The sequence below is a fragment of the Electrophorus electricus genome, chromosome 2 (assembly GCF_013358815.1).
Source record: "Electrophorus electricus isolate fEleEle1 chromosome 2, fEleEle1.pri, whole genome shotgun sequence".
NCBI classification, from domain to species: Eukaryota; Metazoa; Chordata; class Actinopteri; order Gymnotiformes; family Gymnotidae; genus Electrophorus; species Electrophorus electricus.
In genome coordinates this window covers 9,979,949-10,001,835 of record NC_049536.1, presented here as the reverse complement: position 1 = coordinate 10,001,835, position 21,887 = coordinate 9,979,949, and the positions used below count along the sequence as shown (strand labels likewise).

Genomic DNA, 21,887 nt, shown 5'->3' with positions numbered 1-21,887 from the left:
TTATTCTTTAAACAAGCTGTTTCTGTTAATGAGCCTTTTAAGATGGATATAAGATAAATTAGCCCTGTTTACATTGGCTACTGTGCCTGAAACACACCTGAGAATAGCAATGTAAGTGGACAGGGCTAAACTGCTGTAGACTGAATAGGCAGAGACATTTAAATGAGTTTGTTCTCATGACATCATAAAAACAGTAATTTCAAAATAGGTGAATGTTTGGATCTTAGATTCCATACATGGTCTGGTAGGGAGAACAGTGTATTTTGAAACTTTAGCAATATTTACATATTACTTAAAATTCCTTTATTTCAAAAAAGCAAGGGAAAGCAGATTTGAACTGAAGCATTCAAATGAGAATATAGTGAGGCTCAACTCCAATCACAGTGACTAAAGGGGAAAAGACATTCTGAATACATCATGAGTAAAATGTAAACTTTCTTATAACTTTACTTACTGTTCTGTCTTATGCATATATAAAGAGAAATATAAGAACTAACCTTAGTGCATTGCAGTCATTATTACAGAAGTTGGAAAACATTCTTCTGTTGTAACTACATAATTTATTTGAAACTTTAGAAAGAAGACCATCCTCAGATATAATATTTTCTGGGATTATGATGGATCAGTATTGGCTTTCTAATATACAATGTGGTTCCATGAAAGAATACTGGTGTCATGACACACAATAGACATTCTATCTCTGTTCACTATTTTGTCCTGGGAGAAGTCATCTGTTCATCTGTGCAGGTCTTGCCAGTTTGCAGCTAGTCACATGGATGACCATATTTTAAACAGAAAGGAATGTTCCCAGTTCATGGACTGGTTCTGAGCCTCTTCTGGTCACTGCTTAGCATTACTCTATGGCTTCATCATAACATTTTGTCACGTAATAATGGAACTTGTGCTTATTGTTGTATTAAGTGAAACCTTGTTAAATAACTGACTAGAGTATAGAGGCAGACATCATAATAGCATACGATTTACATTTATATTTATATGTTTTACTCAAGTTTGTGTTTTGGCACGAAAACATTATATAAGGATTTGTAGCCATTTTATATGTCACGGACCCGAAGAGTAGATAAACAATAAGAGATAAATAATAATCAGGTACTACAAACCAGAGGCAACATATTAGATTATAAAATCAGACGACATGAATTAAATGGGTTTGTTTGATTAAAACCTCCTTTGATCTTCCAATGTTGACGTCTGGGTAATACCGCCACCTGTTGTTTTAAATAAAAAATATTATCAAAAAGACGTTCAACCTCAATTCAAGCCTTACTCCATTCTACTCCTACTCTTTTAACAGTCTGTATTTCCCAAATGTACATGCACTTTATATTGATATTTTTTGTTTATATATATATATATATATATATATATATATATATATATATATATATATATATATATATATATATATATATATATATATATATGAGAGAGAGAGAGAGAGAGAGAGAGAGATACAAAATAAACCGAGGTTGTACGCTTCAACTGCACAATGAATTGTCTAGGTGTTCTTCGGCCGCTTTAGCTCCGCACGAATATATTTTTTCGTTTCAGAGGTCTGTAAAAACGCTATTAGGTTGAGTATCTCTCGCAATAGCGACACCTTGCTAAGTTGTAAAACTAAAGTTGCTGAGTCCTTCCGTTTAAGACGTGGCGCCAGGATTTTCTCCTGTTCAGATTGTTACCCAGTTTGACAGTCAGCATCCAACTTTATTCAGGGAGCCTTGACTTTCATATTATTAGCTAGCTGTTCTGTCGGGTGAGTGTGCACTACGGTTTGACATTTAGTAGTTCTCCAAATTTAAACACACGACGCCTTAATTATTGTCATAACTTGTAACCTCCAAATGTATTAGCATTATTTGTTTAGCCTGGTAGCTGTACTAGCCTGCTATAATTTGTTAGCCAGCTAGCCAACTGATAAGCTAGCTAGCTACATGTACACGGTTTACAATGAAAACCAGTGAGTTAGCTAGCTAGTTAGCTTATTAGCTCATTGAGATTGTTATATTGTATGGGCGCGGGCATTGTATCACTCGCATATTAGCCGAAGATGCCTAACTATAAGAGTCGTAATATAGCAAACTATCCATCTAACCCTATCTATTTTGGCTGGTTCATGTGCGTAGAACATTAATTTGCCAGTACCGTTGAAGCTGAGTGATACCTGGATAGCTAGTTAACCGTAGCTAGCTAGCAAAAAAGGTTAAGTTAGCAAACATCAGAAGCTAGCTAGCTGGTACTTTAAGGTAGTTTGTACTTCTATCATAGTAGCGTTATTAAGCATGACACAATCGTGTGTTGATTTCGACATTGAATTAAGTTTCCTTATTGTCAGATTTAAACCGACCGACCAACGAAGCACCAGGATTCAGAGTAGGTAAATTGGGTCAGTGTTGCCCTAGTTCAAGCACAGCAGTTGTACTGTAAAGAATTGGTAAACAGTTGCACTGGTGAATAAACATTAAGACCTTTTAATATGTACTAATAGTTTGGTTTAAGATTATTTTTATTAAGTTTGAATAAGGCTAGGTTATTGAATAAAAAGTGCCTAACCTGAATGTTCTGTGTAGCATGTTCATGTTCACTTAATGGCTCATGTGTATTTGTGTTAGCCTGCACGCAGGAGCCAAAAAATCCTACACTTAGAGAGCACAAGAACTGTGTCGTGATTTTTGTTTCCATGTGTCTGCTGGCCTGTGGTGTTCTAGAGCCTGTGCTGAACCATGTGGAGGAAGGCTGCTGTGATGGCTGTGCTAGCTCTTGCAGTGGGGTACCTCTATCATACAGATCCAGACCTACCACAGTGTGTGTTAAGGTTCGTCACCCAGTCCATTCCTCAGGTGCTGCTCTCCACGCAGCTTGAAGCCAATGTTCCTTCCCTTGAAGAAGCCATCTCCAGAGCATGGGATTCCCTCATCACTGCTCCTACCAGACAGTGGGGTCGAATAGCAGTTGGGTGAGTTTCTGAGATAGAAGATGATTAATTAGTTCAGATATGTAACCTTCCAGTTGGTTACCCTCATAAGCCAAATTTCTCTTGGTCGAGTAACTATAACATCTAGTTAGTTTAGTAACTAGAAGATCTAGTTTCTTAAATTATATAGAATGATGTGCACTTGCAGGATGTCTTAAAAATGTTTAGGATGATGATGGTAACATTTGAGTCCTGTTGGTCTCTTCCCTCAGGGTAAATGCCTGTATTGATGTGGTAGTGTCAGGAGTGGGGTTACTCCAGGCTTTGGCTGTTGATCCAGGAACCAGCAGAGACCATGATGTACTACATTCCAAAGAGGATGTAAAAGAGACCTTCATTCACTACATGGAGAGAGGGGCGGCTGCGGAGCGTTTCTTTTCAGATAAAGAAGGCTTTCAAAGGATTGCACGAGCTGCTGCTGAATACCCCGGTGCTCAGGTAGAATGTATCCTGGTGGTGTTTTTGTTTTCAGGCTTGTAGACGGTGTTCTAACAGCATGAAGAATCTGCCCATTTGGACAACCTGTATGTCTAAGTGGAATGTTTTCCTTGTTCTGGAGTGATCTGATTACAGGCCTCTTTATAGAGGTGGAACTTGGGTCATTATTGTGGTTTTTTTACAATGCCTCAGTGATTGGTTCAGCAAAGCAGGAGCCAGTTTTGGGCCATTTCTTTTTTGTTATATGTGGGTAATTTTTGCATCTGCTGTAAAGTAAGTGCTGGCACGTCATTACACGAGATGACTTAAATATTGAATGAAGGCTGAGTCCAATGAGGATTGAATTTCTGTGTCAAATGTAATTCTGCTTGGTTGACAGTAATTAATAGGTCTAGCAATAGTCACAGGCTAAGTGAAGCTTGTCCTCCATGTGTATTTGTGTTAGAGAGTTCTATGTGGCCTCTCCATTTTATGATTAAGGTTGTCCACAGTACATTCTGAGCAGTGGTGGAAGAAATGCACAAATTCTTGACATAAGTAAAAAATATCCATCACATATTGTTAACGTGATAATAGAAATCCAGTAACTAAACCTCTACTTGAGGTGAAGTTAACTCAAATTTTAAGGGTGATTTTGCATGCAAGGGGTGTAGGGAAACCTCAACAGTTGCTTCTAAATTTACTTATCAAAAGAAGAAATGATTGTTGCCTTTTCTAGTCAAACTGTAGTTTAAGTAGAGAATTTGCAATGTTTGACCTCACCAGTCTATCATGTTAGATGAATGTAGTATTAAAATTGGAACAGATTTTAACAGTTCTTAAAATCTGTAACTAAATAAATGAATTTCAAATATTTTTGTCGTATTTAGAATTCTATTATCCTTCACCTTTAGCTAATAAAGTATCTCTATGTATTTTTCTGTTTTCTCTGTACCGTAGCTGTATGTTGGAGGAAATGCTGCTCTGATTGGACAGAAACTTGCTTCTAACCCCCATCTGGTGGTAAGTAGACAGATGCCATGCCATTTCATTCGATTAAATGTGAGTGAAGATGTCCTCAATTCTTATTCCTACTGCGATGGAGGCTTAGCACATGCTCCAGATAAGAGCTTTTTTTGGCTATGCATTAGAGTTGAGGCAAATGGCTCCTTAACATTTATTTTCCAATTAGACTTTTTCTCAACACATATGCATACAAAACAAAATATGTACTGAAAACAACTTGAGACAGAGCGCTAATGTGCATGTCTACCAAACACCAACATGCGTTATTGCCATTGCAGCTTTGAGCCAGTTATGTTGACACCTGGGATGTTGGAGATTGACTAAGCAGACTTTGTATGAAAGTGGATAAAGCAATAGCCTTAGCCATTATTCATTTGTAATGGTACAATGTACAGAATTCTCATTCTTTATTTCTCATTTCGTGTTGGATTCGGATTTTGAGTGTTCTCCACTCTGTCTACTGCAGTATTTCGAACTAGACAATGTAGTATGAAAAAGTTGTATGATACTGTTTACCAGAGATTGGCAAAAAAATTAAATTTACATTATTTCCTATTTACTCCAATTAAAGTAGATCAGCCAAAACATGTTTGCTATAATATTATTTTGTTAGTGATATTAGCCTGTGAGTAACAAAGCTGCCTACATAGAAAGAACTGGAAGTTATTTAATTCAAAATGTTTTTCCAAAATCCTTTCATAAATGCATGTCCAATCTTCATACACATTTGCCTAATGCAACATTAAATTCTTAAGTAATATCATACAGACTTGATTGTGTTAGAACACAGTATGGTGTACTGTAATATTTAAAAATTAACAAAACTACACTATCGCTGACTGCAGTGATGTTATTGGGAGAGCCATGTTGGATAGCTGGACTCACCTTTCTTTGAAGATGAAATTGTGCTCGAAAGCTAGAAGTTCAGTGGAATATAATATCATAATATAGTTCTACTTCAGACTAATTTGTAAATATGAACCATCCATGCTATTTTATGAAATGTTAGTTTTTTTTAAAAAACAAACATTACATATTTTAATTTCAAGTAAAAATGATCTGGGCATATATTAAAGAAAGGTTTGGGGTAAAACTGCTTTCAATGCTTGCATTAGTATTCCATTAAATTAGCCTTGTAGGTCCAGTACAAAACTAATAAAGGAAACATCAGACACCAGACAGAATTCTGGGATGATTAACATCATTCAGTAAGTGGAACATTTTGTAAATTTGGGTTAGTTTTTTTGGGTCAGTTCTTTATTTCAATACTCAATACAATGGTTTCTTTATATAAGATGATCACTGTAAACTGTAGTATTTCCTGTTTTTAAATGCAGTAGTTTTCCTTTAGGTCCTCTTGTGTGGCCCTGTTGGGCCAAAGCTACATGAGTTACTGGATGAGCAGATAGTAGTTCCACCAGAATCACTGCAGGAGACTGATGAATACCACCTTATCCTGGAGTACAAGGCAGGTCAGGATTCAGCTATTAGCACATGAGCATAATACTTCCTCACTGTCTCACCAGTTTAAAATTTTTGCTTGTGGTAACAAGCTGTTTTTTATTTTGACATTGGTTTTATGCAGTTGGAGTAGGTAAAGAATTTCTGGTTATTGATCAATTTATTAAAACATAAATGTGTACTTGTATAAGAATTGCTATTTCTTTGTGAGCCACATATTACAGTGCAGTGAGTAGAGTAAAAGGTTTGTCTTTGTTTAGGGGAGCAGTGGGGCTTGAGCCAGGCCCCTCAGGCCAACCGCTTCATCTTCTCCCATGATGTGTCCAATGGAGGGATGAGCACCCTGGAGACGTTTGTGGCCAGTCTGGAGGAATTCCAGCCTGGACTAGTGGTTCTGTCTGGACTCCACATGATGGAAGGCATGGGGCGCACGCTGTGGGAGGAGCGACTCAGAGAGGTGAGTAGTGCCCTTTAGATCCACCAGTCATGCTGGGCATGCAGCAGGTCATGGAATGACCTCTAAAGGTAATGCTTAGCGAGTGACTCATGTTTATTCAGAAAAATGTGTCTCTGTGACAGCTTCATTAAGTGCATACCCTTACATCAGCAATATCATTTGGACTGCTGGTTACTGGCAATGTTTAAATGCTACTGGTTTTTAACGGAATTGTGTAAAATCAAATTTGATCAGTTTTACCCTATGCTAGTCAATCAGCTAAGACATGTTTAATCTCCAGTATTTTCTTTTTAATTTTGCACAGAACGGAAGTCATGAAATATAACAAAAGAGAAAAAAATTAAAAAGTACCTTTTTATAAGGAATTATTTCTGTATATACATGCCTTTTACATACTTGCCTCACATTCCATTCCTAAGTGATGTTGCTTACATGTTGTTTAGTACAAAATGTATGACTTTGCTTATCTATAATGTTGAACAAAAATTTACTGCATAGCTAAAAGCTATAAAGTTAACAGAGCAGCCCTCTTTGGCAACTGGAATTCATTTAGTACATAAAAGTTTGAAGGTGGAATTGTCCTATAAGTTATGTGGTTGATACCATAATTCCTCTTTAAAAATGTAAATATATGAATATTTTGGCATGATTTGGGCACATTTACTGAAAATATTTTTTTGAATTCATTACTTATATAGCAGCTACTTTAACCTTGTGGCTCCAGTGCAAAACTACAGAAGAAAACACCACCAAACATGTTTTAATTGATCAACTACAGTTGGCAAAACGGGTAGGGCAAAACTCCTTTGACGCACCTTTTTCTGTGCATGCTTAAGGGCTATTGGTCTGTTTGCTTGCAGGCAGTAGCTGCCATCTCAGATGTCCGTAATGAGGTGCCCATCCACCTAGAGCTGGCCAGCATGACTGATAGAGATTACATGAGCAGCATCATGAAGGAGGTAAATGTGTAGGTTTAAAAGAGCTCTTCTTATATGTAGATCAGGTGGCTCAATGATAAGAGATGCTGGTGTTTTCACCAGTGCACACAATATACCACACTATCCTCATCAGCCTGCTTGAAAGTAGGTAAAGGATAAGATCTTAATTAGTGCATTTTATGTTGTTTCTTCTTGAAACCTGTATGACCTACCACCAGAACCTTTTGTGTGCTTACCTGCTGTAGCTGACCACCATGTCTAGCACATTCAGGATTGCAGGCTCTTTTGTTAGCAGGTCATGCCCATCGTCAATTCCATTGGACTGAATGAACAAGAGCTGCTATTCCTGTCCCAGGCTGGAGGAGGCCCTCACTCCAGCCTTGCTGCCTGGGATGGCATACCTGACGTGGGCCGTGTTACTGACATCCTCCTTTGGGTCCTGGAGCAGCATGGCAGGGCAGACCCGGAATCTGAGGCCGACCTGACCCGGATACACTTCCACACCTTGGCCTACCACATCCTGGCCACTGTGGACGGGCACTGGGTGAATCAGCAGTCAGCAGTGGCAGCCGGGGCACGAGTAGCCAGCAGTCAGGCATGCGGCCTGCAGGCCGTGGATGTTAGCAAGGTAGCGCTCAAGGCACCTCAGAGCTTCTATAGCTCTTTCTCAGAGCCTAGAGAGAGCCTGGTATTGAACCCATCCAGCCCAGTTACTGTGTGGCGAAGGGGCAACGTGTCCTTTTATCTTACTCCAGTACTGGTATGCAAGCAGCCACTCCGGACAGTAGGACTTGGGGACGCTATCTCAGCAGAGGGACTGATATATTCTGAGATCGCACCCCAGTAGCTCTCTGAGCAGTAAAAGTGGTCTTTTAGTATTGATTTATTTGGGCCCCCAAAATCAAGTCCTTTTTTTCCTGTATTTTTGCTTTTTTTTATATAGCCTCCCTGTTCTTAATCATTTGTTAAAATACTTCTAAGTACATAACCATCTGGATATGTGAGAGCAGTGCGCCCCCCCCCCCCCCCCCCCCCCCCCCCGTTCATTCAGTCCTTATTGAAAAAGGAAGTTGCTTTTGATGCGAACCAAAAAAATCTGGTTGTATAGTCTTCTGCCTAGTGACCCAGTTACTGAAACTACTTTCCCTCTTATTTGAACCGTATCTTGAATGGATTGCACTGAACTGAAAATGCTACATTTTCTTTCCTTTCACTCCATAGAATTGTTGCATTTTTACCTCTGTTGACTACTATAGTGAAGAGATATGAATCTCACCTGTCTTCAAAAACAGAAACCCTAAGCTGCTATAAAATGTAAATGATTGTTTCTATAGGTACTTAGTGTGCAAGAACCTTAACCAAAGCTTGAACATTGCTTTTTGCTCATACCCATGTCATCCTCTACACATTTGAGGACGTGTCATGCAAATCTTGATGCAACCTTACTCCCTATATTATTTTCTCTAGCAATAAGATCTTGTGTACAAAGTGATGAGGGATTGATTCCACAGGGAAGTAGAAAGCCTTTCAGATGGAATATTAGACTACCCTGGATTTTAGCAGTGCTCTCGTTTTATTTTATACAATTTACTTAGATTGAGTGAAGATGAAGATAAATATTTAATGAACACATTTAATCAAATTATCAGCATCTACCTGCAATACATCAGAGTAGTTATCACTTTAGTCAAAACCTTTACGGTGTCATCACTGATACGACCTAAATTCATGGTAATGTATATATTTCTGGAAATGGGAACAAATTAGTCATTGTCTTTAGTAGATTATAATAACTGGCACCAGCATTCCATGTAAATATCTACAGAGAAATCTAGCAATTATCCTCAGAATTTTCATTCACTCAATTGCATTAACATTCCTGTCACCTCTTGTAAAGAATATCAGTTTTAAATGTGTAGTCAGCATTTCGTACTTATCCAGAAATGTACTGTATGTGGAGTAAGTGCACAGTGGAGATTTTGGCTGTTCGTTTTTCTAGGTCATAATAGATGAATTTGTACATATGTAGTGCTGACATTAGAGCCTCAGACTGTTCTATCTGTAAAGTCGTAAATATAAATTACCTGCCATGAACAACTATTTTATGCATAAAGAAGTTGAAATGTGAAAATATGAGAAGCCTGATTAGGAAGAAAAGTAATTGATGCTGTGTACTGCAGTAAAAGGTAGGGTGGTTATCGAAAGTTAAAAGTATTCTCTTAAATGACTCAATAATGATTAATGTAATTTTGTCAAATAATGTAATTTAATCATGCTGACTGCATTGGTAATTGAAAAGGTGCGAGTGGAGATTGGACAGAATGATGATTTGAAATAGTTTTTAATTTGGACAGATAATTGCCTTAAGATTTGCAGACTTTACAGTGGGTTTTAACAGATGTTAAACAAAATGCAAAGATGCCTTTTTATTTCCTTTTTGTCCTTTTGAGAACGGTGTAGTCTTCTGTTGCTATGTTGTTTATTTACAGACTAAATATCTTGATTAATTTTGTGGATTCCTTTAATCTCATTTCGTACTGTATGCTTCTATTGCACTCTATCTCAGTAGATTATAGTACTTGTTTTAGTTTGTCCTACCCTGACCAAGCCTAGTCTCCAAGTGCTGGTAGATGAATAATATCTCAGGGTATGACTGTTGGTCTGGTGCAAGGGTGCTCAATTCCTGGCTCTCATATTCAAATGCTGCTCGATTAACTGGATCAGGTCTTAGATGATGGTTTGAACTAAAATTGCAGCACTGAAGAAGTTGGACCCAATGGTCTGAAGGATGTTTGACGTATATGAAAAAAGATCAGGAAGAGTGTCTGTTCTATAGAAGCAGGGAGCTGACCATGGATAAGTTGTCTTATTCCAAGATGCATGATGCACCCAATATTAGGCTTGGTTTCAGACATTAGCCCCTTGTTTCTTAAATATTACTGAATAACAAAACAGCATGTAGATCACATTCAGCAGGTGATAGGTTTGTGCAAATGTGATGTTATGCAAAGTATAAAATATTAAAATGGTATTTAAGAAGCTGGGTTATTAGGACAAACCATAGGTGGTGGTATGGCGTATGGTATCAAGGTCACAATTTTTTATATCATTAAAATATTTGTTAATACTACATCTCATGTGTCACTGTCCTTTTTTAAAGAAGGATTAGATGACTTGGTCTTAATAGTTAACAGTACTTTAATTTAGAAATTTGCAAACACGTAAACCTAGATTTTTAGGTCTCATATATAGGGATTGGAAAAAGTGAACTGTTCTACATTAATGTAATGCATCTTTACATTTGAGGATCCAACGGGCCCTTCAAAACATATTTAGTAATACATTTTGCAATTGTTATTGTGCTTAAAACAACACAGCAAAGTTCCTGACCAGTGTAGTATAAACTAGCCTGTGGGTGCTACCCTGGTTGCAGTGTGCTGTCTCATCAGTGCCCAATTAGACATTGATTTGCTGATTTCTTTTGTGGATATTTCAACATTAATGAAGCAAACAGATTTAAAAAAGAACCTTGTCCATGTATGGTTATTCCAAGCAAGGACCCCCAAGGATGAGCTAATGAGGGAGCGCCTTAGAATGATGAGAGGCATAGTCATCTTGGAAGTAGAGTAGCTGTCATGGCAGAATAAGCACCATCAATCGAAGCCAGGCTGTATCACACCATACAAGACCCAAGACTCAGACTGCACAATGGAGCCTCTGAGACAATCCAGAACCTAGTAGTAGGATGCAAGATGATGGCAGGGAAGAAATATATTGAGAGATTGAACCAAGTGTCAGGGATTATGTACAGATGCATATGCAAAGCATGAGTTGTACAAACCATGAGGTGGGACCTCCATGAATCTGACTTGTTTTTCCAGCACATCCCACATATCAGATTGAGATATGGGTAATTTGGAGACCAAGTTAACTCAGGGTCATCCTCAATCCATTCCTGAACAATTTTTGCAGTGTGGCAGGGTGCATTATCCTGTTGAAATAGGCCATTACTATTAAATTACCATTAAAAGATGACTTGAAACAATGTTTAGGTAGGTGGGATGTATCAAAGAAACATCCATATGGATGCCAGGACCCAGCATGACATTGCCTTCGCTGGTCTTCTTTCTCACCATAGTGCATCCTGGTGTCATCTGTCTACATGATGTAAAAGAAAATGTGATCCTTCAGTCCACGTCACCTTCTTCAATTACTCCGTGGTGCAATTCTGATGCTCACATACCCATCACAGGTGCTTTCAGCGGTGGTCAGGGGTTAGCACAATTGGTCTGTGGCTACTCAGTATCACCTGACACTTCTGTCATTGCCAGCATTAACTTTTTCAGCAAGCTGAGCTACAGCACCTCTTCTGTGGGATTGGACCAGAAGGACTAGACTTCATTCCCCATGGGCATCAATGAGACTTGGGCGCCCATGACCCTGGTGCCATTTCACTGGTTGTCTTGCCTTATCTTACATTATTGGTGGGTTCTGACCACTGCATAACTGGAACACCATACAAGACATGCCATTTTGTAGATGATCTGACTCTGCTGTCTAGCCATAACAGTTTCCTTGTCAAAGTCACTTGGCCATTTTTCTTGCTTCCAACACACAATTTCATGAACTGACTGTTCACTTGCTACCAAATATGTCCCACATGTTGACAGGTGCCATGGTAATGAGATAATGTTATTCACTTCCTCTGTCAGTGGTTTTAATGTTGTTCCTCATCGGTATATATGGCAGACTATTAATAAACAAGATGGATTCCAAGCACAGACACCTATTTGTAAGTAGCTTTGAAAAGTTATTTATACTAACAATATTCCAACTAAAATAAAAAAATACCATGTATTCATAGACAATATTCTATTCTGTTTGCAAACTTTGCTCAGAAATTGAAGATGGGAGATTTCTGGGAGCTTCAGCAACTCTATTCAGCCACTGGTCTAGGTTTGCTGTTCTTCTCTTTGGCTTGGGTATGCTCTGCTGATTCTTCTACCTTATTTTCATCTTCAGCCTCTCCTGGGGTGTCTGAGGGGGCAGAGGTGGAACACTCCATGCCTTTCTCTGGCACTGCAGGTGAAATAAGAGACAGGATGGACAGAGCATGAGGTGTGGTCAAAAACAGGTAGTTACACAAAAACAAAGGATAAGCTAAAGTTCAGGAAACTGGGGAAGGAGGAAGAGGAAAGGGGGAGGGCACTGTCAGTAAAAGTAGCTGTCCTGTACCTGCAGCTAGTTGCATGCTCTTGCTGTAGCCAGCAGCGGAGGACATGGCCTGGCCAAGAGCTTTATTGGTGCCCAGGGGCTGCTGGGAGGAGGTTGGTTTGCTGCAAGAGCGTTGGCTATTCTTGGCCTCCTTGCATGGCTTGGACCATAATAAACTGTCACCAGCTTGGAGGGCTGCCCCCATTTTCTGGGCCATCTCAATGAGCTGGTGGAAAGAGAAGATGCTCTTATAGCAGTGAATAATGGAGAGGTGTGCACATACAGGTGTAGATATGGAGATGCTCATGCATGCTGGTGTGTCTAAAGTCACTGGTGTGGATGCTTAATAGTGCCATGGCTGCTGTTGATGTGAATGCAGAGACATGCTTAAGTGTTCAAAGGGTGCCCAAATCTGGCCTCAGAAGATCAGAGCAAAGCTGCAGTTTCTTGCCGTAACCTAATTCGGCAGACTGACTAACAGCATGTTCATTTAAGGATAAAACACTAGCACTGTATGTGGAAACCTCTGGCTTTGAGTATGCAGTATATTAACAGGAATCTAAGTAAATTTCTTGATGTCAGCATTGGAAGGTCCCAGTTGAGAGTTGTATTGGCATAATGGCATTCTACCTCTGGGTCAAACTCAGCATTGCTGTTGCTCTCCATCAGTACACTGACTTTCCTCTCCATCTCCTGGTATTGCTGCAGTGCTTCTTTCTTGTCTCCTTGATTATACAGCAACACAGCAAAGTTCAGATTCACCAGAGGGTTGGAGCTGTGACAGACAAGGGAGAAATGCTCACTCAGTCACTGGAGTTTATAGGCTTACTTATAGAACAGGTGCAGTCCCTGAAAGACATACTCGTCCAGCTGAACAGCTTGCTCATAGGACCTGCGGGCATTGTCTGCATCATCCAGATTGGTGAGTGCAACTGTTCAAAGACACATCAAGAATCTCAATTAAACTCCATAAGAGCTACACACACAGTCAAATACTACGCAGTATGCCTTGTTTGATACAAAACACACTTTCTTTAGTTCATTTTAGTTCAAGATTTGTGCTAAACATTTACCTTTTGGTTAACCAACGTTATCTACTAGCCAAACTATGTTGACAAGTAGAGTATAACAGTATACAGGTGAAAGCATACAGGAGAAATATGGGGAGGAAGGCAGCAGGCATGGGAGCACCTGCCAGGAGCATGTAGAGCTCTCCCATGCGTGGCTGTAGGTTAATGGCAGCACTCAGGAAGTGGAATGCAGAGGCATACTGCTGCATGGTGAGGTGCACCAAACCCAGATTATACAGTATCTTCCAATCAAATGGAGAGAGGTAATTTGCTCTTTTCAGACAGCTTATAGCCTAAGAAGAAAAAAAAAACAAATAATATCAACAACAACATGAAGAGGAGGAAAAGTTAAGTTGAAAGAGAGACAAGTGTGGCAGGTTCAAAATAGTCATGCAACAACAGACTCGAGTGCTGTGAAACTCACAGCGACATATTTCTTCTTGCCAAAGAAGCACATGCCGATGTTGGTCCAGAGAGGAGGGCTTTCTGGTACAGTGAATGCTGCCACGCGATATTTATTCATGGCCACATCAAAATCCCCATGTGTTTGCATCATGCTGCCCGCTGCCAGGATGGCCTGGGGAAAAATGCACACACTTTCATATTACACACCTGGAGGGTGGGGAATACATTTAAAGACATGAAACTTGAAGTGCCAGGAACAAAGTGTCCTGGTTTCTCTACCTTGTAATTGTTTGGATCATATGTCAGTGCATTTCCAAGATGTTCGAAGGCTTTCTGATATTTGCCAAGCTAAGGAGAATTATAAAAAATGTACTCATTTAAATATAGAATATAGTAAATACTGAATACTGATGTCTTTAATATTGAAAAACAAGTCCGTTAGGTGCCTAGTGAACTGACCTGCATATACAACAGTCCAAGTGTGGTCAGCAACTCTGTATTCTCTGGAAAGAAGCTACAACAGACAAGTAGAAATGCTCATGGTAACACTCCCAACTCAGATAAGTCCATTCTAGAATACCTTAGCATGGGCCACATGGAGTTGTCACTGGAGAAATAACACTTGGGAACTTTGGGCTGAACTTCAATATCAGTGGTGATTCACCATTTTAAGCCTTTTTGTGTAGGTTTAGGACTAATCTTGGTCTTTCTTGACCCTTTAAATGGGTAATTGTTTGAACGAAGATGACGCTTCGTCTGAGACTATAAATGTGTCATTAAAGGTAAATTGTCCAGTAATTTACATTAAGATTCTTGTAGTCATGTTAATTCAGAAGCAAATATTAAATGATCATTTATCAGCACTGCTGTTATACATCTAGAATTTTAAAAAGCTCTAGATAGGGCAACTTGCAGAGAAGAGTAATGCTGATTAACAGGACAAGGGGACCATATGGGCCAAATATTTGTAAGACATTCTGTTTGTTTATCAACACTTGCAGATTCTGGAAGCCAGACTTAATTTATTTACAGTGCCTTTAACAGAATGCTTTATTTTAGGGGAACGTATTTAATCTATGAAATTAGTCCAGGACAGACAGATTTGAGCCCTATCCCTGAAGCTGCCATGGAAAATGAGGGCATCACAGTAACTGACCTCACTCTGTAATAATCTTTCTACAACTTCCTGTCTGAGCCTCCAGCTTCCTAGAAACATCAGATGACTTCTTCATGCCTTCATGTCTGACTGCTGCTCATCAGGCTGTTAGTTATTCATTTTTATATATAGGGAGGAGCAGAAGGGGTTAGCTCCTTTCTCCTGTTTCTAGTTGAAACAGCGCTAAAAGTGGGAGGTGCAGGGGCGCCTTGCTCGGGGGGACCCCCCAGCTGGGCTCATTAAAGGGCACCCCACTGTTCACCGTTACTAATTCATCAGCTCTGCAGGAGGGCAGTGGTAATAATGAGAACACATGTGGCGCTCACACTGAGCGTCTACTCTCCCAGCAGCCCTATGGTGCCTCAGCCAGAGCCGATGAGCTGAGACATTTCCTTTTCTCTTTTAACACTGTGCAGAGGAGTCAATAAGAGCAAAGTCAACATTAGAGTTCACACTGAAGAAAATATTAGTGATTCCTTTTGTAGCTCCTTCCAGTCAGCGAGTAAATTCTGTTTAAGGGGCGACTGGTCACAAAGAGAAAAGCTGTTTAAACGCGAAGATCTCCTAAGGGAGGTTTGCAGAAAAGTGCTGAGAAACAAAAAGAGTAAGAATGTCACATCAGCTGCTAAATGTGATTAATTACAATGAAGGCTTCTCATTCCAGCATGCCATTTTGCCTCAGGTATCTCACTGGTGCTCTTGAAGAGACAATAACCACTTGTTGTGAATCTGGGCATAAGAGATTACTCTTGCTTTCTGAAACTTGCCTCACAGGTGTGTGTACAGCCACAGGCTGACAAAAATGAATGTGTTGTGTCAGTATTTGAGCATACTTACTCCACGGCAATTTTGTAGATCTCAACAGCTTTCTCTGTGTTTCCCTGTATCAGGTAGATCTTCCCCAGCATCATGTAAGTCATGCCGTGCTTGTTTAGCTGCAGCGCCATGTTCAGTTGCTCCTCAGCCTTCAGACAAATGAAAGGTAAATTTTATATCATCAGGTATAATGAATATCCTTTCATTAAAGCTGTAATTAATAGATTTAGAATTAGACAATTTGCAGCAAGTATTTATTATTGCTGATGCTATGATATTTAACATCAATGACTTATTATTTAAAAACAAATAAAGTTTGAAACTGAACTGTGAAATTGTTATTGTACATGTAAAATTAAGCTTTATGGAAGTCGTGGTAGTGTGTATGATGAGAGATGCAGGATTCAATGGCTAACCCTCATCACAACATGCAACACTGGGGAGAACTTACATTCTTGAAGTCCTTGATGTAGATGTAGCTAACGCCAAGGTTGTGGCAGATCTCCTGCAGAGATTTTTTATACTTACATGTACAGTATTAGACAGACACTCTTATCAAGTAAAATGTATAATGTATAGTATGACATTGTGTCAGTGTCAAAGAGATTGTGTATCCTTATAAAATGATCTGTGTACAGAGGGGTCTCTGTGTAGGCCTCTGTAGGCTCCTGCGAAGGATTCTGGGTAGGATTCTATAGACCTCTGTGTAAGGCAGATCATCTCTCCACCATGTACAGGATGGTACAGAAAAACAACCCTATTTTGCAGATGTAAGATGAAGTAATTTCTTAAAAAAGAGAAGTCTTCTCTTGGAATGTATTTGTACCAAGTTCCAACTGGTATAGGTATTGAATATCAATTTGCATGTATTGAATAATGTATGGTTTGGATATAACAGTGGAGAGTTCAAACACTAGTATGTAAAAGAAGGTGGGGGTGATTACATAATCCCTCCTGAAATTGCATAAACATTTGGGTTTTTTGTGTGATTGTCAGACATTCTATGGAGGATGTCTCAATAATGCTTGTTAATGTTGCTCAGCAATAAAGAATGGGACCAGCTATTCTCAACTAATTCTGCAGTCTGCATATTTATACTTGAAGGAAATAGAATTTATTATGCCAGCATATAGAGGAATTATCGAATGACATGAGCTACAGATTTTAGCATTCAATATACTGTACATTCACATGGAATTACTGAGTGTGGGTTGAAAAATTGTATAATTGTTATGGCTTCAGCTCTATTGTAGACATCATGAGTGTGCTTGCAGAGGGGTATCATGGGAGGCTTTTTTACCCAGTCTTTCTGGTTGAAACGTGCTGCTTCGTTATAAACCTCTATAGCTGCCTTATGCTTCCCTAAGAGAAAACTGAATACAAAAAGCATGAAATTTTAAAAATGATACAGCTTTTAAAATGGAATACTTTGTCAGTTATTTACATGGCTGGAAATCACAGAATGTTAACTGTATATAAGGGCTTCTAAAATAGAATTGTCAAAGTAAGTATTTTATATCACAGCATAGTGCTGCACCTGCATCTGTTAACAAATAGGAAATGTCTTTCTCAATTCCTGTCTGCCTAGCCCACAGATCTCGTAAACACCATAATTGTCACAGGTACTGAAATACCAGTAACCTTATCTACCCACAGTGGTCTTCACAATCACAGACCATGGTGGCAGAATAGCCACTCTGCTGTCCAGAAAGCTGACTTCATCTCAGCCTTAGCATCTTTCCACTCACTTTACTTCCTAGTTCTGAGAGAGACCTGGAACACCCCTGAGAACTCGGCAACTCCTCTGCCTTTGTATTTACCCATTGTCTGCAGTTTTCCTAGTAAGGGTGGTGGCACAGGTTTGCTGTTGTCTTGAGACTGGCGTTTCACCACTTTCCTTCTCTGTTCTTTCTAGTTCTTTTGTTTCATGCTGTTAGTGTCTTTCCCCACTAAACTTCACATCATAGTCATCTACTGCCCTCCATGTCCCCCTCACTTTCCTGAGTCAATTCCACACTGATGGAAACCCACTTATTCTGTTTGACTTCATCCCTCCAGCAGACAAGCTGCAGTCATCCTGCCTCCTCCTGCTGTTGTCATCATTTGACCTCACCCTCAACAACTCTTCTCTGATTCACTGAGTGGGAAATGTTCTGGACCTGATATTCAGTCGACCTGCCCCAGCACTGGACATCAGTCACCCCCCTCCACCTCTCAGATCATCACTTTCTATTCTTATCTCTCTCACCCTCTCCCTCCTCCACTTGTTCTTCCTTCTGCTGCAACCTGTACTGCATCCCTCCCTCTTCTCTTGCTACTGGTTTGTCTACCCTTCCTCACCCTGATTGTTTTTCTTCTCTTTACCTGAATACAGCTAATACTTTCCTCTCTACACTCTCCTTGACAATTAACCTTCTGTGCCCTCTCTCCTCCAGACCTGCAAGATCTGCCCTACCTACCCCCTAGATTCATACTTCTAGTCATACCAATCTCTCCTTTCCAAGAAGTAACATATAGATGAACCAATATAACCATCAACATCTGATCCAAACAAGCTCTGCACTATTTTGTCTTCTGTCCTTAACCCTCCCACTCCCCCTCCCTCCTCTCTTACCTCAGATGATTTCATCACCTTTTTTGAGAAGATGATTGCAAGAATCCACAAGTCCTTTTATTCCGTTCCTAGTCCTCCAAGCAGTATTCATACCCCTACATCTAACCCGCTGGCTTGTTTTTCCCTTTCTCCATAGACAAGATAGTTCAGCTCCTGAATTCTAACAATCCGACCACCTTCCCTCTGGATCCCATTCCTTACGCTCTGTTCCAGACGGTCTCGAGAGATCTACATCCATTCATCTCTACCATCACCAACTCCTTATCCTTGGAACATGTCTACTGCATTAATCTCTGCCAGGGTGGTACAAATCCAAAAGAAGGTCACTCTCAATAGCTCTGAAAAATGCAACAACAGACCCATATCACTCCTTTCTTTCCTCTCAAAAGTTCTTGAACTAGCAGTCTATAATTAAACGTCTCTCTTTCTCACCAAGAACCAACTCCAGAATCCCATCCAGTCTGGCTTCAAACCAGTGCATTCCACACCAACTGCCCAGTAGTGACTGAAGATTCATGCTGCCAGAGCTGCCAAACAGTCATCTCTCCTAATTCTTCTGAATCATTAGATTGTCCTTTGAAACAGCAAACCACATCCTCCTTTCCATTCTCTTTAAACTCAGAATCACTGACTCTGCATGGAAATGGTTCCAGTCCAATCTGGAGAGGTGCCCCATCAGGTAGCATGGAGAGGTTACATACCAATCCATGTAGACTTTCCACTGGTGTCCCTAAGAGCTCAATGCTAGGTCCTCTTCTCTTCTCTCTTTACATTCACTCTCTTGGTGATGTAATGTTTTCTCATGGTTTCTCCTGCCACAGCTATGCTGATGATACTCAGCTAATTATTTCCTTCCCACATTCTGATACTCAAGTTTCCAGTTGTATCTCAGCATGCTTCGCTGACATTGCTTCATGGATGACTGTTCAACCCCAAAACCATAGCTTTTGTAATTTCCAATCCTCACCATGACTTCACTGTTTCCTTCGAAAACTCCCTGGTCACTCTCTGAAGCTGCAAACAGTCTTGGTATAACTTTAGATGACGAGTTATCAATCTTGACCCACGTTTCAAATCTGACCCAGTCATGCAAGTTTCTCCTTTACAATATGCAAAGGATGCAGCAGGACGGTCTTCGATTGTCCAAAGTTCACCCACATTACTTCACTGCTGCAGTCCTTTCACTGGCTTCCAGTAGCTGCTTGCATCAGATTTAAAAACCTGATTCATACCTACAAAGCCCAGAACGGACCACCCCATTCCTACATTATGGCATTCATCAAAGCCCAATCCATATGTCAAGTTCTTCGAACATCAAGTATGTCTCGGCTTAAAACTCCATCCTTCAAGCCTCATGAAAGACAAGCATCAAGACTCTTCTCTGTCTTGGTTCCCAGAGGTTGTCTGAACATCCAAGTTCCTTGCTATCTTCAAACACAAACTCATCTATTCATGGAGTATATTAACTGATGACTAATCCTGCACTTATGGAAATATCGGATTGCATTATGATTAATTAATTGAACCCTCTTAGCACTTAGTATTGCACTTGGTATTGCTCATTTTGTAATTCTTTCTATTTATCAGCATCGACTCTCATATCTAACAGTATCCTATTTTCGGTACAGGCTAGGATGTAGATGAGTACTAAGTACTTTTTTAAGTCGCCCTGGATAAGCGCGTCTGCTAAATGCCGTAAATATAAATGTAAATATCTGTTTTCTGTCATTGTTGACCCAGTTTAGTCAGTTTACGGTGTAAGCAGTATCCAGATCAAAATTTCCCACCTCAAACAAAAATTGGGATATCTAATGCATCATCTTTCCAAATTGCTGAGGACTTGACCTTCTTTGATCTGCAATGCTACAAAACGCACAAATGCCCCAAAAAGCACTAGTCGAGGCAGGTTAAAGCAGGTAGCACAGCATGGCAGGATGCTTACAGGGAGCGGGCCACTTGTTTGAGATTGTCTGAGCTGGTGGGATTGAGGATGGAACAGCTCTGGAACAGCTCTAGAGACTGCTGGATCTTCCCTTCCAAACGCAGAATCAGAGCTGCACACACATACAATATTACAAACAACTATTCTCACAGGGTTAGGCCTAGTCCACACTAACAAGAGTAAATTGGAAAATGCATCTGTTTATGTTTTCCCCATTCATCCACACTAAAATGCCATTTTCCACCAATGAAAATGCATCTTTACAAATCCACTCTCCAAACTGGATCATTTTGACAATATAGCTTTGGTGTTGTACTTTCTATACCTCAGACTCAGATCTGTCATGAAGGTTGCCATGGGACAGTCCAGTCACTCCAAACCCCATGGCTGCATGGTTTGACCACCAGGACAATAAAAAGGGCTTGGTGATAAGCCTGTACAACTCCCCATTAGTCCATTTTTTGTTAGATAGAAAATTTGGGGACTGGCAACTAAACCAGCTCAGATTTCAGCCTATGTGGGACCGGAAAAGGCCTAATTTGACTGTTACCTCAAATTTTGCTCATTAACTGATTAACTTTAGGTGCTTACACAGGGCCTATTCCACACCATACTTATAACATAGAATGGATAGGCTTCCCATGTCCTATTCTGATGTTGGTAACTCTGACTCAACTGGCACATTCCTGCATGTGTTTTTGGAAGGTAGGGTGGTTCATGAACTTTGGGACTATGTCCTATCCATACTTTGTCTGATGAACTTAGAACTCCTTTTGCCAAAAAAACCCCTTGTCTCTGTCTGTTATGTGACAATGAGTCTTTTACTTTTACATTGGCTCAAAACGATAATTTCTGGTTTACCTGCAGCCAAAAAGACCTTTGTACACAATTGGTTAAATCTCAACATACGACTTTCACAGCAATGGTTACTATTTTACTATATTACTTCTCTAGAACAGACCAGTGCAATACTGAATAAGGCTAAAGCAGCTACAGTGCATGTCTGTTAACCCCTTAGAAAACTATCTGTGCACTACACCCTATACCCCCCCCCCCTTTTAATGTTATGGTGATTACTTTTGTTTGTCCTAACTGATTTTGATTACTTTGTTAGAATCTGTCTGTATTATTGGAGAATGCATGTTTTCTATATTTTTGAAAAATTATTTTTTTAATAAAAAATTGATGGCAAAAAAAGAACACACTGATTTAAGTTTGTCATATGATCTCCACAGTTCCTAAATGACGACATTGCTATTTACTACAGAAGGTATTTTAATTTTTTGTTTAGATGCTCAACTTCAATATCTGTCCAGACAAAGAAGTTTTCTGTATTTTTTTCTCACCATTTTCTTTACATGTTGGCTGTTACATTT

At 39.7% G+C, this 21,887-nt stretch overlaps 2 protein-coding genes across 11 annotated transcripts in view; one reads left to right on the top strand and one right to left on the bottom strand.

Moving 5' to 3' along the window:
* The first annotated feature begins 1,534 nt into the window (after window positions 1–1,534).
* On the top strand, window positions 1,535–8,303 carry adpgk (ADP-dependent glucokinase). 8 transcript variants are annotated; one of them, XM_027019951.2, is made up of 9 exons: window positions 1,535–1,777; window positions 2,730–2,786; window positions 2,862–2,977; window positions 3,208–3,433; window positions 4,373–4,435; window positions 5,790–5,910; window positions 6,160–6,356; window positions 7,217–7,315; window positions 7,587–8,303. In XM_027019951.2, exons 2-9 carry the CDS (start codon window positions 2,745–2,747, stop codon window positions 8,139–8,141), a joined length of 1,419 nt encoding a protein of 472 aa, XP_026875752.2. In that variant the 5' UTR covers window positions 1,535–1,777; window positions 2,730–2,744; the 3' UTR covers window positions 8,142–8,303. The 8 variants fall into 8 exon arrangements, with proteins under 8 accessions (XP_026875752.2, XP_026875747.2, XP_026875746.2 ...); XM_027019946.2 differs by adding an exon at window positions 2,357–2,394 and having other exon boundaries at window positions 2,730–2,977; XM_027019945.2 differs by adding an exon at window positions 2,357–2,398 and having other exon boundaries at window positions 2,730–2,977.
* A 2,171-nt stretch (window positions 8,304–10,474) lies between these two features.
* Window positions 10,475–21,887, bottom strand: part of bbs4 (Bardet-Biedl syndrome 4) — a 14,255-nt gene continuing 2,842 nt past the window's right edge. The window contains exons 5-18 of one of the 3 annotated variants that reach the window (XR_003411310.2): window positions 20,512–20,623; window positions 17,256–17,328; window positions 16,407–16,460; window positions 15,977–16,104; window positions 14,443–14,497; window positions 14,263–14,331; window positions 14,003–14,155; window positions 13,700–13,871; window positions 13,371–13,440; window positions 13,139–13,283; window positions 12,530–12,734; window positions 11,428–12,373; window positions 11,136–11,285; window positions 10,475–11,028 (exon numbers count right to left, since the gene is read on the bottom strand). Coding sequence is in view for 1 of the 3 variants with exons in the window: in XM_027019962.2 (XP_026875763.1) it covers window positions 12,231–12,373; window positions 12,530–12,734; window positions 13,139–13,283; window positions 13,371–13,440; window positions 13,700–13,871; window positions 14,003–14,155; window positions 14,263–14,331; window positions 14,443–14,497; window positions 15,977–16,104; window positions 16,407–16,460; window positions 17,256–17,328; window positions 20,512–20,623 (1,379 nt within the window). In the remaining 2 variants the exon portion in view is untranslated. Of the gene's footprint in view, window positions 12,374–12,529; window positions 12,735–13,138; window positions 13,284–13,370; window positions 13,441–13,699; window positions 13,872–14,002; window positions 14,156–14,262; window positions 14,332–14,442; window positions 14,498–15,976; window positions 16,105–16,406; window positions 16,461–17,255; window positions 17,329–20,511; window positions 20,624–21,887 lie in introns of all 3 variants that reach the window. The other 2 variants (XR_003411309.2, XM_027019962.2) reach the window with 2 other exon arrangements.